At 44.2% G+C, this 15,301-nt stretch overlaps 1 protein-coding gene across 3 annotated transcripts; it reads left to right on the top strand.

Moving 5' to 3' along the window:
- Positions 1-3,588: 3,588 nt before the first annotated feature.
- Positions 3,589-12,850, top strand: C12H12orf73 (chromosome 12 C12orf73 homolog). Of its 3 annotated transcripts, none has more exons than XM_044227808.1 (3): positions 3,589-3,598; positions 4,024-4,143; positions 12,366-12,850. In XM_044227808.1, the coding sequence occupies exons 2-3, from the start codon at positions 4,036-4,038 to the stop codon at positions 12,459-12,461; spliced, it is 204 nt and encodes a 67-aa protein (XP_044083743.1). In that variant the 5' UTR covers positions 3,589-3,598; positions 4,024-4,035; the 3' UTR covers positions 12,462-12,850. The 3 variants fall into 3 exon arrangements, with proteins under 3 accessions (XP_044083743.1, XP_044083742.1, XP_044083741.1); XM_044227807.1 differs by having other exon boundaries at positions 3,592-3,610; XM_044227806.1 differs by lacking the exon at positions 3,589-3,598 and adding an exon at positions 3,740-3,831.
- Positions 12,851-15,301: the final 2,451 nt, after the last annotated feature.

Here is a 15,301-nt window from a genome sequence, read left to right on the forward strand (position 1 = left end):
ATCCTACAGCCCGTGGTTGTCACGTGACACAGACAGCCCAGTCATGTTCGCTTCCCTCTCGTTGGTTCTCCTGCTCGCCGCTTGGCCTTTCGGGAAGGGTGGAGGACAAAAAGGGTGGGGTGAGGGGGCGCTCTGCTCACGTAAGCTTTTGTCCGCCGGGACTCTTCGGTGGTGGGAGGGTCGGGAGGTGAGAGGGTGCTACATTTTGGGGTGCTGTGTGGGTGGGACGGTTGTACGTATCAGCCTTATCCAGACCAGTCCACGTCAGTTTTTTCCCGATGAAAAAGTATTTTGCGTTAATTATCAGGTATCGATGATCAAGAGTGATTTTGGGCGAATAAGAGACATCGCAGTCAGGAAACTTGGGAGTTGACGTCACGGTGCCTTCTTGGGCCTCAGTGTCCTCCTCCGTAAAACGAGGGTGACTGTAAAACTGCTTTGTAAAATGTAAAGCGTTACATGAACCACTGTCTGCTTTGTGTATGTGAAAATAATTTTTCAGGTGTATGATAGATGCCATTTAAGCACCATGGCTCCCTTATTATCTTACAGACTAGCCACTGTGTTTTATGCCTCAATGGCTCTTAGAGCTAGTTTTTGTTTCATTAGTGTTCAAGTTGTCACTGCTGTTTCACAAGGACTTTATTAGCTCACCTTTCCGGAGGGGCGCCTGGGTGGCTCAGTCAGTTAAGTGTCTGCCTGATCAGTTGAGGTCATGATCCCAGGGTCCTGGGATGGAGCCCTGGGTCTGGCTCCCTGGCTCCCCTCCCTGCTCAGAGGGCAGTCCGCTTCTTCCCCTGCTCCCGCCCCTGCTCATGTTCTCTCTCTGTCTCTCAAATAAGTAAGCAAGTAAATAAATAAACTCTTAATGGAGATAGGCTTTTCTGTTTTTCTGTTTTGCATGATGAAAAACATGGCTGCTGTATTAATTTTTCCCAGTTAGGCTGCAATAACAAAGGACTACAAAATCTTGTTACTGGGGCGCTAGGTGCAAGAGCACCTGGCTCCGGGAGTCCCAAAGGGACCAGATTTGGTCACATACCACTGACAAAATCCAAAGGCAGAGAGAGAAATGGTGGTGAAACAATTTATTTCAGTGAAGTCAACACTGGGAAGACAGACTAAGTCCCAATGACTGTGTATCCAAACCGCTGAAAATACTTCTAGGTTTATATAGGGAGAATGTGGAACAAAGGTCTGTGGGTAGGTGTAGGTGGGCCATAAAGTTCCGGTTGATCGTTGGCCCTAGGTCAGTCATGCTAGGTGTTGCTGGCATCAGGGTAGTCCCTATTGCTTGAGGGGTACTTTCGGTTCCCAACATGGGATGCATTACCTGCTGAGTCTTTAGCTGAGTTAAGAGATAAACTGGAAAGAAAATTTTAATCATTTAGAAAATACGGGACTGTGGTCAGAATGGAGGTAGTTGAAGGGCTCTTTCAATCTCAGTGGTTTACAGCAACCAAGGTTTATTTCTCACTAATGTAACATGGACTGGGAATGACTATCGCTCCGTGCTTCATGTGTCTTCATTCTGGGGTCCAGGAAAGGGCTTCTGTGAGTAAATACAGAATGACTAATTTGTCTTATATCCATTGCTGAAATGAAACTTCCAATATTTTTCAACTTTTCAGAACTTTTATGGATGCTCTGTCCATTTTAGGTACTGTTTAGGTACCTGACTCATGGTGGGTGTCCAGTGAATATTTGTTGAATGAGTGAACACAGCCCATTCTCTTGCTCTCTTTCTCTGTTTTTTCCAACCACTCAGGACCATAGTCCAGAAAGGTTTCCTGTAATATTTTATTTATTGATTTGAGAGAGAGAGCATGTGCATGAGTGTGGGGGGGGGGGCAGAGAGAGGGGGAGAGAGAATCTCAAGCAGACTCCCCTCAGTGTGGAGCCTGATGTGGGGCTAGCAGGCAGGGCGAGTTTCATGGGGGGTGTGACCTGGTGCACACCGAAAGTATCCATAAAAGAGGAAATTAAAAATTGGACTTCCTTAAAATTAGAAGGTTCTGCTCTTCAAAAGATTATTAAAAATTAAAGACAAGCTATACACTGGGAGAAAATATTTGCAGATCATAATCTATCTGATAAAAGACCATAATATATAGATGATTAAAATAATAAAAACCAATTAAAAATGGATGAAAGATTGAACAGATACTTCACCAAAGAAAATACGAGCCTATAACAGTATTCTCAACATCATTAGTCATGAGACACCATTACCAACCTACCAGAGTGCCTAATATGAGAAAGACTAACCAGACTAGGTATAGGAAGAGGATGGAGAGGAACTGGAAGTCTCAAAACTGCTGCTGGAAATTTGAACTGTATACCTACATTGGGAAATAGCTTGGCAATTTCTTAAATTATACACCCATTTACTACATGCTGCAGCCATTCGATTCCGAGGAAAGTATTCAATAGAAATGGAAGTATATGTTTACAGGCTTGTATGGGAGACTTTTTGGTACACTTCACTGTTTACAACAGCTTTATTCCTATAAGTCCCAAACTGGAAACAACCAAAATGTCCACCAAAGGTGAATGGATACACCAATTGTGTTACAATTATACTCCGCAGTAAAAAGTGAATGCAGTAAAAAGTGAGTACGTGCAACGATGTGGATGAATCTCAAAATAATTGTGTTGCATGACATAAGCCGGACCAAGATGCTACATAGTGTATGGTTTAATTCCATTTACATAACATTCTAGAAGATGCAAATTTATCTATCGTGACAGCAGATCCAGAGGAGACAACATGGGAGGAAGTAGAAAGCGGCATAGAGAAACTTTGGGTATGGCAGATACGTTAATTATTTTGCTTGTAGTAAGGGTTACACAGGTGTACACATGTCAAATCTCATCATATATATATTTTAAATATGTCGTTAATGTCAACACACCTCCATAAAAGCGTCTAAAAAGGTGAGTGTATCATGATTCATGTTATACATACAACACGAATCCTTCATAATTTAGTCCCGAGTTAGCTTTTTCTCAACAAAAAATCCATAGTCACAGCACCATCCATACACGCATAGATTAAACAAGGTCGACTTCGTTTTCTTTTATTCCAGCGGCACCAGTAGGAACAGCCGGGTGAGTGTGGCTGTTTCCGGGCCCCCAAAACGCGGCGGCACGAGAACGGACAGCGCTCGAACTGCACCCCCGGGAAGCACTAGTCGGAGTGCAATCTCCTCCCGCTCCTAAAAGGAGGCAAACGCCAGCAATTTCCTTGGGCGCGTGAAAGGACGCACGAGGCAAGAGTCCTGCCAGCTGCGAGACTCGACGTCTGCCAGGGAAGTCCTACAGGGACAGTAAAGGGCGCACCGAGCGCCGGAGGCTGGGAAAGCACTGGGAACTGGGGGAGGCGGGGGGAGGGGCGGGGACGAGAAGAAAAAAAAAAAAGAGCCGGCCGCGCTTCCCAAGAAGGCCGGGATCACGTGCCCGAGCGGGCGCCGGCACAGCCCCGGCTTTCCGGCCCGGCGCGGCCCCCAGGCCCTGTACTTTCGGTTCCGCCGACAGGTTGTCTGCTGCGACCCGGGGGCGCACTTCCGCTCGCCCTTTGACCCGCTTCCCTTCGCCAGTGCGTTCTGCGGTACGGGGTTTCGGGGCGCACCTGTAGGGCCCGTGGGGAGTGTGGTGTGCATTTGTTCTGCTAGAGTCTGAAAGGGCGGGGGGAAGCCACAGGGTATGCGCCTTCCGCTTGCGGCGCAGGAGCTGCCCTTGAGTTGCGCGGGCCCAGCCTCCACACGGAGAGCCCGGGGAAGGCTGAGGCTGCGCGCGGGCGCTCGGCCTCTCGGCGCCCTCGCGTCCCAAGTGAGCCCACGGGGCGCAGGGTGGGAGACGATCTGGGGGTCCTGACCCCGTCCCGCCCCTGCCGTGTGCCCTGTTTCCCGGCACGGTTTCGTCCTGACCCCGTCCCGCCCCTGCCGTGTGCCCTGTTTCCCGGCATGGTTTCGTCCTGACCTGGGAGCCCTGTAACACTGCCCGCCTTTCTTCCCCGTGCAGCACCCCCTAAGCATGCCCGCGGGAGTGTCCTGGGCCACCTACCTGAAAATGTTCGCCGCCAGCCTCCTGAGCATGTGCGCCGGCGCCGAAGTGGTGCACAGGTACTACCGGCCGGACCTGGTGAGTGCCGGAGGGTCCTGCTTCCTGGCCCCTGGACCGCTCCGTTCTCCTCCCAGCGGCGGAAGCGATCTTAAAACGGAATTAGAAGGACCATCTGCCCTGAGCGTAGAGCCTGATGGTGGCATTGCATTGCCTTTAGAGCAGCACCCGGCCTGTTCATTCACGGGTCTTACACAGCCAGTCACTTGGCTGCCACCGGCCTTGATCTCCTACCATTTACCCCTTGTTCCCACTGTTGCAGCCACCCTGTTTCCTTGCTGTGTCCCACATTCATCAGGCCGGTCCCCATCTCACTGCCATAACTTTTCTCATCTTGGAATGTTTTTCTCCCAGATCTTGGGTTGGGTTCCTACTTGAAAACGTCAGTCTGCTCAAATACCTCCTCCAGCAGTGAGAGCGCTTTGGACAGCTCCTAAAGGATTCCTCCTTCTGTTACTCTGTCCCAGTCCTTTGTTTGCCTAGAGGACTTGTCACAGTTTGCAAGTATTTTATTCCTTTTGTCTGTTTACATGTTCTTTGTTTCCTCCACCAGCATGTAATCCCCGTGAAGGGACTGGACCTTCCTGGTTCACCCTTGATCTTAGTAGCCTAGAAAAGAGCTTAGAATATAGTAAATGCTTGATAAATATTAGATGGATGAAGGACGAGGAAATACAGGCAGTTCAAGGAGGCAGAAATTTAAACGAACTTTTAGCATTTTAAGCATTCATTGAATTAGAACTGGGAATTAGAGGTGCTTTTGAGGAGTTACGGTCTTGCGGAGATGAAGGCAAGGAAGTGCAGTGGAAATCTTTACACGCACGTTGCTAGGTGCTCTGCTACAGGCGTTGAGTAGACTGGTTGGAGCACAGTGTGGGAACAGTCATCTCTGCCTGGACTCTGGAGGGGTGACACAGACAACCATCCATTGGTCTTTCTAATTTCAGCTGTCAGCTACAGTTTTGGGGGTGTTTATTCTTGTTTTCAGACAGGGCAACTGAGATTCAGAAGACAGGGTGATTTCCCAGGGTCACATAGCTTCCTGGGGATTTGAAGCCCAAGCTTTCTGTTCAGTGTTTCTTTTTAAATTATTATTATTTTTTGATCCTGTTAATGAGGTAGTACCGCACCTTTGTAAAACATTCAGATTGAATTCAGGCATGTAGAGTGGAATGTGAAAATCTAGGGCTTCCCACACCCAACTTTCTCTAGTCTGCTACCCTCAAGTAGCTACCATTTTTTGGTTGGTGTATACTTGCAGACTTTTACTATTGTTAAGATACACATGCTCCTGCGTGCACACAAACACACACACGCACTGTAGACAGGGTGTTTTCCCCCATGGAAATAGGAATTCATATACACATTTCTCTGTAACCTGTTTCTTTTGGTTAATATCTATATGAACAGACACATGTTTATATCAACAGCCTTTTTTCTTTCTGATCATTGAATAGCATTTTATAATATGGATGTTTCATATATTATTTAATCTCCTATGGACGTTTTGGTGGTATCTAGTTTTTGTACAAATAATGCTGAAGTAGCTCTTACCAGCAGGGACTGCTTCTCTTTTGAGTTATAGGGATATGTCAGGGTTACTTAGTGGAGACAAAAATGGGTAAGGACCTTCCACAAAAATGCAGTTGAGTTACTAGCTCCTGAGGAATAGACATCAAGCGGGCATTACAAAGGAAGGAATACCTGTGATTTGCCCCTGGGAAATTGACCTTTGATTCACCCATCTCATTATAAGAAGGAACACACGAGGTTGTTACCAGCAGCTTCTTTGACCTTGGGAAGAGGTTTGGTTTTGATTGGGCACAGATATCAGCAGTGGGGTACTTCTGTAGGGCCCTGAAGGCGGGCTGACTGGCTACATGTAGGATGCTGGATGCTTCACTAACATGTAAGGAATTTATGTTCTTTTGCTGTGTCTGTTGGTCTTGTTCTAGCAATGACTGTCACTATTGTAACAACTGCTGGCCTTTGTTGGCGTCTTTCAGTCATTACAGCTAGAAGGTCTGGGTGGAGTCCAGACTCAACCATGACAGCTGCCTAGAGTGAATGCTCAGTGCTGTCTTAAGGGAGCAGCGTTAAGGATGCCTTTTCTAGTTGACCAGCTAAGCTGCTCAGGATTAGAATGGAGGCAAGGACTCAAGGCAGATGTTCTGTCCTGGAATACAAAGTGTGCTTTTGCTTGCGCTTCCGTTTGCATCTCCATTTACTTTTTTTTCTTTTTTTAAAGACTTGATTTATTTATTTAACACAGAGAGAGATCACAAGGAGGCAGAGAGGCAGGCAAAGAGAGAGGGGGAAGCAGGCTTCTCCCTGAGCAGAAGGCCCGATGCGGTGCTCCATCCCAGGACCCTGAGATCATGACCTGAGCCAAAGGCAGAGGCTTAACCCACAGGCTTAACCCACAGGCACCCCACATCTCCATTTACTTTTGCATTACTTTTACTGGTCCTCTTTTCCTTAATTTATAATCTACTTAATATTGAAGGCCTACTCAAAAAATGCAGTCTCAGTGATGTAGCAAAGACGATAGGGTTTGAAGCCGATGGCCAAGAAAGAATTCCTGAGATGTCTTTGGTGCAAAAAGGTGGTTTTATTAAAGCAGGAAGACAGGATCCATGGGCAGGAGGAGCTGCACTGGGTCATGAGGAGTGGTCTGTTATGTACTTTCAAGTTGGGAGGTGGTTAGGGATACCGTAAACCTCTCAGGTATTTTGGAAACCAAGTTTCCAGGATCCTGAGGGGGCTAGGTATCGTCAGGGAAAGGTCATTTATTACTTAGTAAAAACTCGGTCAGGAGACTCCTTATTTATATATCAGTGGGTCATATGCTTGGGGGATGATTGCTAACATGTATCTTGGATAAAGAAAGTTTGAATTTTTATGCGTTAAAGTAGACTGACAGGATCTTGGGGTTGCCTTTTGCCCTTAGCAAAGTAGTAACTCAAAGCAGATGAATCCCTAGAGGAATGTCACACTGCCTGTTTCAAGGACTTGTCAGTGGGCCATAGGTAATAAGAAAATTTAATTTTTCTTTGGCCTTTGTTTACCACATAATTTTATTTTATTTTTAAGGTTTTATTTATTTATTTGTTAGAGAGAGAGAGACAGCACAAGCATGGGGAGTGGCAGGCAGAGGGAGAAGCACATCACTCAGGACTCCTTCCCAGGACCCTGGGATCATGAGCTGAGCTGAAAGCAGACACTTAACTTACTGAGCTGCCCAGGTGTCCCAGGACTCATTTTAAAGGGTTCATTTTTGGTTGTTTCCAGAAATACTCACATATACACAAATTGCTATTTAGTAGAACCTCTGCTGATATTGTTAACCTTTGAGTCAGTAAACTTATTAGTCTTTTAAAAATTGATTATATATTTAATGTATTTGGTAAATAAAAGTGCTGTTTTTCTGAAGTAGGAGAGCTAGGTTTTTGTCTCATGGAGTCGAAGAATGAATCTCACGGACAAAGAGTGAGTAAAGTGAGAGTTTGTATTAAGCAAGAGTACAGAAAAAACTCTCAGGAGTGAGAGAGGGGTCCCGATAAGGTTGGCACTGAGGGCTTTTAGGGTCGCTTTTTTTCTTGAAGGCTAAGCAGGGAGCTTAAATCTTTTTGCCTTCTCTACAGGCAGCGCTACTGATTAAGGACTAGTGATAGAATCTTTAATGGCTTACCTAAGGGTCTGTTTTTTTCTGTTGACCACAGGAGACTGTCATAAAACGACTTCCCACCTCGGGTGGTCTGGAGGTCCTTTATCTCTGGTTTCCTTACATCTCCACATTTTGGGGATTTTTGTGAGCCCGATCACATAGCCCCCTATTGATCTCTCCTTGTCTGGCCCTGCCTGTCCCTTACTCATGTCTTTTAATAAAAGTTGACTTGTCAGGGTACCTATGTGGCTCAGTTGGTTGAACTGCTTTCTGTGGCTCAGGTCACGATCCTAGGGTCCTGGGATCAAGCCCTGAATTGGGCTTCCTGCTCAGCGGGGAGGCTGATTCTCCCTTTCTCTTCCTCTGTGTGCTCCTGCTCTCTCTCACTCATTCTTCTCTCTCAAATAGATAAAAAAATCTTTAAAAAGAAAAATTGAATTGTCATTTTAGCTTTGTACTGTATTGGCAATTCAGATTTCTCCAAGTGTGTACCTCTGTGTGTGTAAGTGGGCAGTTGTATATACTTTATAGAAATTTGAATCATGCTGTTGTATTTTATGTTTTTATTAATTTTTAAAGTTTTTAATTTTAATTCCAGTTAGTAAACGTACAGGGTTATATTAGTTTCAGGTGTATACTGTAATTTATAGGGCTTTGTGACTTCATATAATTTCCTTTTGTGACCCTGGGGAGAAAAGCATCCCTTCTACATTAATTAGTTTACACAGTTTAATGAAGGTGAAGCAAGCTACATTCATTCTTATACTAAAGGGATGGGAATGTCCTAGTACTAGTTTTAAGGTAGGAAATTGTCAGATAGGGTACTCTGGCTTTTGCTCTAGTTCCCATCACCGATTTTTAAATTTTTTAAAAAAAATTATTATTATTATTATTATTATTTATTTGACAGACAGAGATCACAAGCAGACAGAGAGGCAGGCAGAGAGAGAGAGGGAAGCAGGCTCCCCACTGAGCAGAGAGCCCGATGTGGGGCTCGATCCCAGAACCCTGGGATCATGACCTGAGCCAAAGGCAGAGGCTTTAACCCACTGAGCCACCCAGGTGCCCCCCCATCACCGATTTTTTAAAAACGATTTTATTTGTCAGAGAGAGAGACAGACAGAGGGAGAGACAGACTCCCTGCTGAGCAAGGACCCGATAGGGTACTCGATCCCAGGACCCTGGAATCATGACCTGAGCTGAAGGCAGCCGCTTAACCAACTGAGCCCCTCAGGTGTCCGCCCATCACTGATTTTTTAGAAAGTCATTTCCACTTCAAAATGAGAATTGTGCTGTGAAGCACATCCCTTAGCTCCCTACCTCTCCTGTGACCCTGACCTCAACCCCACATTCTTTCCTAAACTATTTTATTTCCTTTTTTTTTTTTTAAGATTTATTTATTTATTTATTTGACAGAAAGAAATCACAAGAAGATGGAGAGGCAGGCAGAGAGAGAGAGAGGGAAGCAGGCTCCCTGCTGAGCAGAGAGCCCGATGCAGGACTCGATCCCAGGACCCTGAGATCATGACCTGAGCCGAAGGCAGCGGCTTAACCCACTGAGCCACCCACGCGCCCCTAAACTATTTTATTTCTTTAGGATTAATTAGTTGTTAGATAAAAGAGTAAAATGAACTAGATCAAGGTGTTTGAACTTCAGGGATTGAAGTGCTATAGGAGATCACAAGTAGGCAGAGAGGCAGGCAGAGAGAGAGGAGGAACCTGGCTTCCTGTTGAGCAGAGAGCCTGATGCAGGACTCAGGCCCAGGACCCTGGGATCATGACCTGAGCCAAAGGCAGATGCTTAACCAGCTGAGCCACCTAGGCGCCCCTAATCTTGCAGTTTTATGTAAAATAATCTGAGCAAAGATTTTATTTCTCCAATTTTATGAGCTTATAAGGGTCCTGAGCACAGTCTGTTGATTTATTCATTCAGCACAGTCTTTTTGCCTGCCTTTTTTTAAAGATTTTATTTATTTATTTGACAGAGAGAGATCACAAATAGGCAGAGAGGCAGGCAGAGAGAGAGAGGAAGAAGCAGGCTCCCTGCTGAGCAGGGAGCCCGATGCGGGACTCGATCCCAGGACCCTGAGATCATGACCTGAGCCGAAGGCAGCAGCTTAACCCACTGAGCCACCCAGGCGCCCCTTGCCTGCCTTTTATAATGAGGGGCATCCTATAGGGTTGTAAGAAATAAGGAGGAAATTACGGTGCGGCCCCTTTCCTCAGGACCTCACCGTGTAAGCTGATAGCTGGTAGAAATAGATATGCCTCTAGGGGTGCCTGGGTGGCTCAGTCATTAAGCATCTGCCTTTGGCTCAGATCAGGATCCCAGGATCCTGGGATCGAGCCCCATCGAGCTCCCTGCTCAGCGGGGAACCTGCTTCTTCCCTGCCTGCCATTCCTCTTGTTTGTGCTCTCTCTCTGACAAATAAATAAATAAAATCTTAAAAAAAAAAAAAAAGTAGATATGTCTCTGAATCATGACAAACAGTTCCACTTGGATGTGCAGTGAGCATGTTGAAAACTGAGCTGCTGGTCTTTTTCTCCAACAGACCTGCTCATCTTGAAGCCTTGCCTGTCCCTGTGGATGGTGACTCCATCATTCTTGTTGTTCAGGCCAAAGCCCAGGAGTCCTCTTTAACACCTCTCTCCTACTACACATAATAGCAGATCCCACTGGCTTGATCTGAAAAGTACATCTGGAATCTCACTGCTTTTTACCACGTTCGCTGCTACAACCCAATTCAAGCCACGGTCAGCCACCTCTCACCTCAGTTTCTGTGATGGCTCCCTGATCTGTTTCTACCTTCCTGCCTTGCTCCCCTGCAGTCTTTTCTCAACAAAGCCACAGTCTTCTTCTTCTTCTTCTTCTCTTTTTTTAAAAATTTATTTGACAGACAGAGATCACAAGTAGGCAGAGAGGCAGGCAGAGAGAGAGAGAGGAAGAAGCAGGCTCCCTGCTGAGCAGAGAGCCCGATGCGGGGCGCGATCCCAGGACCCTGAGATCATGACCTGAGCTGAAGGCAGGCTTAGTCCACTGAGCCACCCAGGTACCCCCAGTGTCTTCTTTTTATGCTTGAGTCAGATCATGTCATTCTGCTCAGAACTCTCCAGGGACTGTGCATCTCTGCACCCGTTTTTCCTCTTTCGTCATCCCTTCCTGACCTCTCATTGAATACTTTATACCAGCGCTGCTGACCACCTTGGTTTCTCTGCACATAAGGGCACATTTCTGCCTGAAGTCCTCTGCATTTGTGGTTCCTTCTGCCTGAAACACTCCTAGATTAGCCGCATGGCTGGTTTTCTCATCCTCCTTGATGTAGATCTTTGTTAGAAGTCACCTTTTCAGACAATACGCACATGAGAAAATGCTCAGCATCATTACCCATCAGAGATATGCAAATCAAAACCACAATAAGATTCCACTGCATCACCACTGCGATGGCTATAATTAAAGAAAACCCAAACAGCTCATGACAGGTGTCAGTGAGGATGCAGAGAAATTGGAAACATCATATAGTGCTGCTAGGAATGGAAAATGGTACAGCTGCTTTGGGAAACAGTCTTGGCCGTTGTCAAACAGTTCAACATAGAGTCATAGGAATTAGTGATTCTACATCTTGGTTTATACCCAAAAGAAATGAAAACATAGGTCCACACCTTCTTGTACACAGGTTCATTTAAATGGAATCATATAACATGTGGTCTTTTGTGACTTGGTTTCTTTCCCTTTGCATGCTTTCAAGGTTTGCCCCATATTGTCAAATATATCTGTACTTCATTTCCTTTTAGGACAGAATAATCTTCCATCGTAAGAATAATAGCAGGACTGTATCCCATGTCCTCAGGATCATGACCTGAGCCGAAGGCAGATGTTTAACCCACAGAGCCACCCAGGTGCCCTAGACCCTTATTGTTTTTGAACAGTAACAAATTGATTTGAAATTGGTTCAAAACGAATTGATTCCTAATACTTGTTTTCTGTGCCGGGCACATGGTAGAGACTCAGTAAACAGTGCAGGAATGAATTTCAGATTGTGGAAAGCTTTATTAAGATTTGTGATCTGGGCGCCTGGGTGGCTCAGTGGGTTAAAGCCTCTGCTTTCAGCTCAGGTTGTGCAGTGGGTTAAAGCCTCTGCCTTCAGCTCAGGTTGTGATCCCAGGGTCCTGGGATCGAGCCCCACATCAGGCTCTCTGCTCAGCAGGGAGCCTGCTTCCTCCCCTCTCTCTGCCTGCCTCTCTGCCTACTTGTGATCTCTGTCTGTCAAATAAATAAAAAAAAATCTTTAGAAAAAAGAAGATTTGTGATCTGTCAGTTAATATTGATCTAAACGCTCCCTCTGTGAGTCCTGCAATACTGGAAACACAGCCTGGACAGTCGAGTCCTGTAAGTATCGGGTTAGAAACAGACTGACATGGGCCGCAGGCTCTCCTAATAAGGATTCATCATTGAGTGCACAAGGACTTTTGTGCCCTTTTTTTTTTTTTCCTTTTTCCTTTCTTTCAGGTCACACTGAACTACAGTCTGAGGCAGCACTGGCATCTATCCTTTTTGTTTTCTTTTTTTTTTTGATAGACAATACCTGAAATTCCACCAAAGCCTGGAGAACTCAAAACGGAGCTTTTGGGACTGAAAAAGAGACAACACGAACCTCAAATTTCTCAGCAATAGAGACCTCAAAATACTTACTTAACTCTGCCAAGAACTCCATGAATAATATTATAAGTATTAAATATGTATTTTTAAAGCTTATTGAGTTAGCCGGGTTGTCTTTCAGCACCTAAAGCAATCTTCACGGCATGAGGAGGTGCCCAGGTGTTAACTGCTGCACTGAGGTTTAATTATGGATTGACCAGTGTTTCTTGGAAACTGCCAAAGTGTATATCATCAGCTTTTTTAATGTGGTGGAATAGATACTTAGCCTTGAATATCACGTGAGAAAGAATATTTACAGTGTTTCCTGCTCTTACAATTCTGGTTTATTTCTCTGAGGAAGCTTGACTGTCATGAAAAATGGGAATTATAAATTAACTATAATAAAAGTGTCATTGACAATTAAAGCTTATGGTGTGAAGTTAATATTTCTCTAAAATTGGACACTGCTATTTGTACCAAACTGAATTAAGTTGAAATATTTAAAGTTTGAAGTTCTTTTGGAACTGTGTACTTAACAAAATTATAGCAGATGTCACTTGGACTGTCATAAGTTCTTTATCCCCAAATTTAAGAAACCATGTTACCATGTAGTTATTCTTATAAAATATATTTAAAAATAGATGAAAAGCTTAAATGAGCTTCGCCATGGGGTGAATTGTGTCCTCTCCTCAAAGATGTTGAAGTCCTACCCCCTCCCCCGTACCTGTTTTGTGACCTTATTTGGAAATAGAGTCCTGCACATAAAATGAAGTTAAGATGGGGTCATTGGGCTGGGTCCCTAATCTAATCTAGTGTCTTTATAAGAGGAAAGTGCCATGTACAGAAAGACACAGAGGGAGAGCACCGTGTGACAACAGATCAAAGATTGGAGTCATGGAAGCCAGGAATGCCAGGGATGGAGAGCCGTCACCAGAAGTCAGAAAGGGGCAAGGAGGGGGTTCTAGCCAGAGTCTCAGAGGATGGTCCTGCTGACACCAGGATTTTAGATTTCTGCTCCAGAACTCTTGAGAGAATACATTTCTGTTGTTTGAAGCCATCTAATTTGTGATACTTTGTTATGGCAGCCCTCGGAAACTAAAACAAGTATTTCAAGTTTTTCTCTGAGTCTATAAATAAAGGACAAAAGCAATTTATAGAGCAATTGGCTTTCCATTTAGGGATATTTTTCCAAAAGAAGTTTTTTAGAATTCTGTGTTCTTAAAGGTAATATCTAGGCTTGCTTCTTAGCCAGTTAGCCAATTGCTACATCACATAAATCTTTGGGGTCATTGTTGAAATCTTAAAACCAGAAATGCAAACAAAATGTTTGTGTTTTATTTGCCGTAATAAATACCCTTTTTGGTTTAACAGTGTAAAGCAACTAAATGAAATGGTTTATTTCTAGTCTATATACAAGCTCTTTCTTTTTTGCAGCTGTGTTATTTGGTACCTTACCAAATTCTTCAACACAGGAGGAGGATCTGTCTTTCTGTCAATGATGGAGGAGCAGTGGCTCACTCCAGGGAGAGGGCTGAAGAACAAAGCTTTGAGTTGAGACTGGTTGTTTGCTGATATTTACTATGACCTTGTGATGAGACTTTTTCTGGAGCAAATTTCATAGCTGCCATTAATTGAATACTTTTTTCTTTTTCTATTTTTTTTTTAATTTAAAGATTTCTTCATTTTAGGGAGAGAGAGAGAGTGTGTGTGTGTGTGTGTGTGTGTGTGTGTGCAAGCGCAGGGTGGAGGGGCAGAGGGGGAGGGAGAGAGAGTGTTGCAAGAAGACTCCGTGTTAGGCACGTAGCCTGACACAGCGCTTGATCCCAGGACCTTGAGATCATAAGCTGAGTTGAAACCAAGAGTCAGTCACTTGACTGAGCCACTCAGGCACCCCTGAATACTTATTAGAATTTTATACTTTACCCTTGAAACAAATAATACATTATATGTTAATTAAAAAATGAAATTGAACGTATTTTTAAAATTCTATACTTTACAAATGGTGAATCTTGCCACAGCCAATTGCAAGAGTTTTATATCAGGCTGGAAAAAGTATCGTAGCCAATGAGGTTTATCTGAGGCGCGATTATTGCTAATTGAAAAGTTTAACTTTGTTTTTTTGGTTGAAGGAATTAAAAAATGGTTTCCAAAGCTCAGTAATTCTAACTTTGGGGCCTAACTCCCTCAAATAATGTGAATTCCCAAAGGTTTTAGGAAGGATACCTGATTTTAGTATAAATCAATAAAATCATTTTTTAACTCTCAACTAGTTTCATCAGTTGAATTTACTAGGTGCAGTTTTTTTTTTCCTCTGCCAATGAGCATTTTCAAATTCTATTTCTCCATTAATTTTAGTATATGAACACAAAACTGGTAACTTTGATAATGCATTTTGTAGCTATCAGTGAGGAGAGACCCGTCATCACTTTCCAGAATAAAGAGCTAAGGGTGTTGCTCACCTTTTGGAAGAAGAAAGGATCGACCCCTTGGGGCCAGTTTGTGCACAGGGAAGGTCCCCACCCATGCCCTGGGTGGACCATATGGTCCAATGCAGTGAACCATACTTTAAAGTCACTCACTCCCCCTCCCTGTCCCATACCTTTCATTGACAGGTACAGAGTGATTGGTCTGGCTATTGAGAGAAAAAGTCATGATTTGAATCCACTTCTACAAGACAATGGCTTTATGAAGGGGGAAAACTGATTTTCTAGCTATTAAAATAAAAATATACTGAAAGTAGAAGTGCCATCATTTTCAATACATGCTGATTCTGATGATTCTAAGTGACTTTCACCAAGGTATCCTTTTCTGAAGTTGACCCCTATTGTGAAAAATATGCATTGTGGTGGCCCTGGAAATGCATTAGTAGATTCTCT

The sequence above is a fragment of the Neovison vison genome, chromosome 12, assembly GCF_020171115.1.
Source record: "Neovison vison isolate M4711 chromosome 12, ASM_NN_V1, whole genome shotgun sequence".
Lineage (NCBI taxonomy): Eukaryota > Metazoa > Chordata > Mammalia > Carnivora > Mustelidae > Neogale > Neogale vison.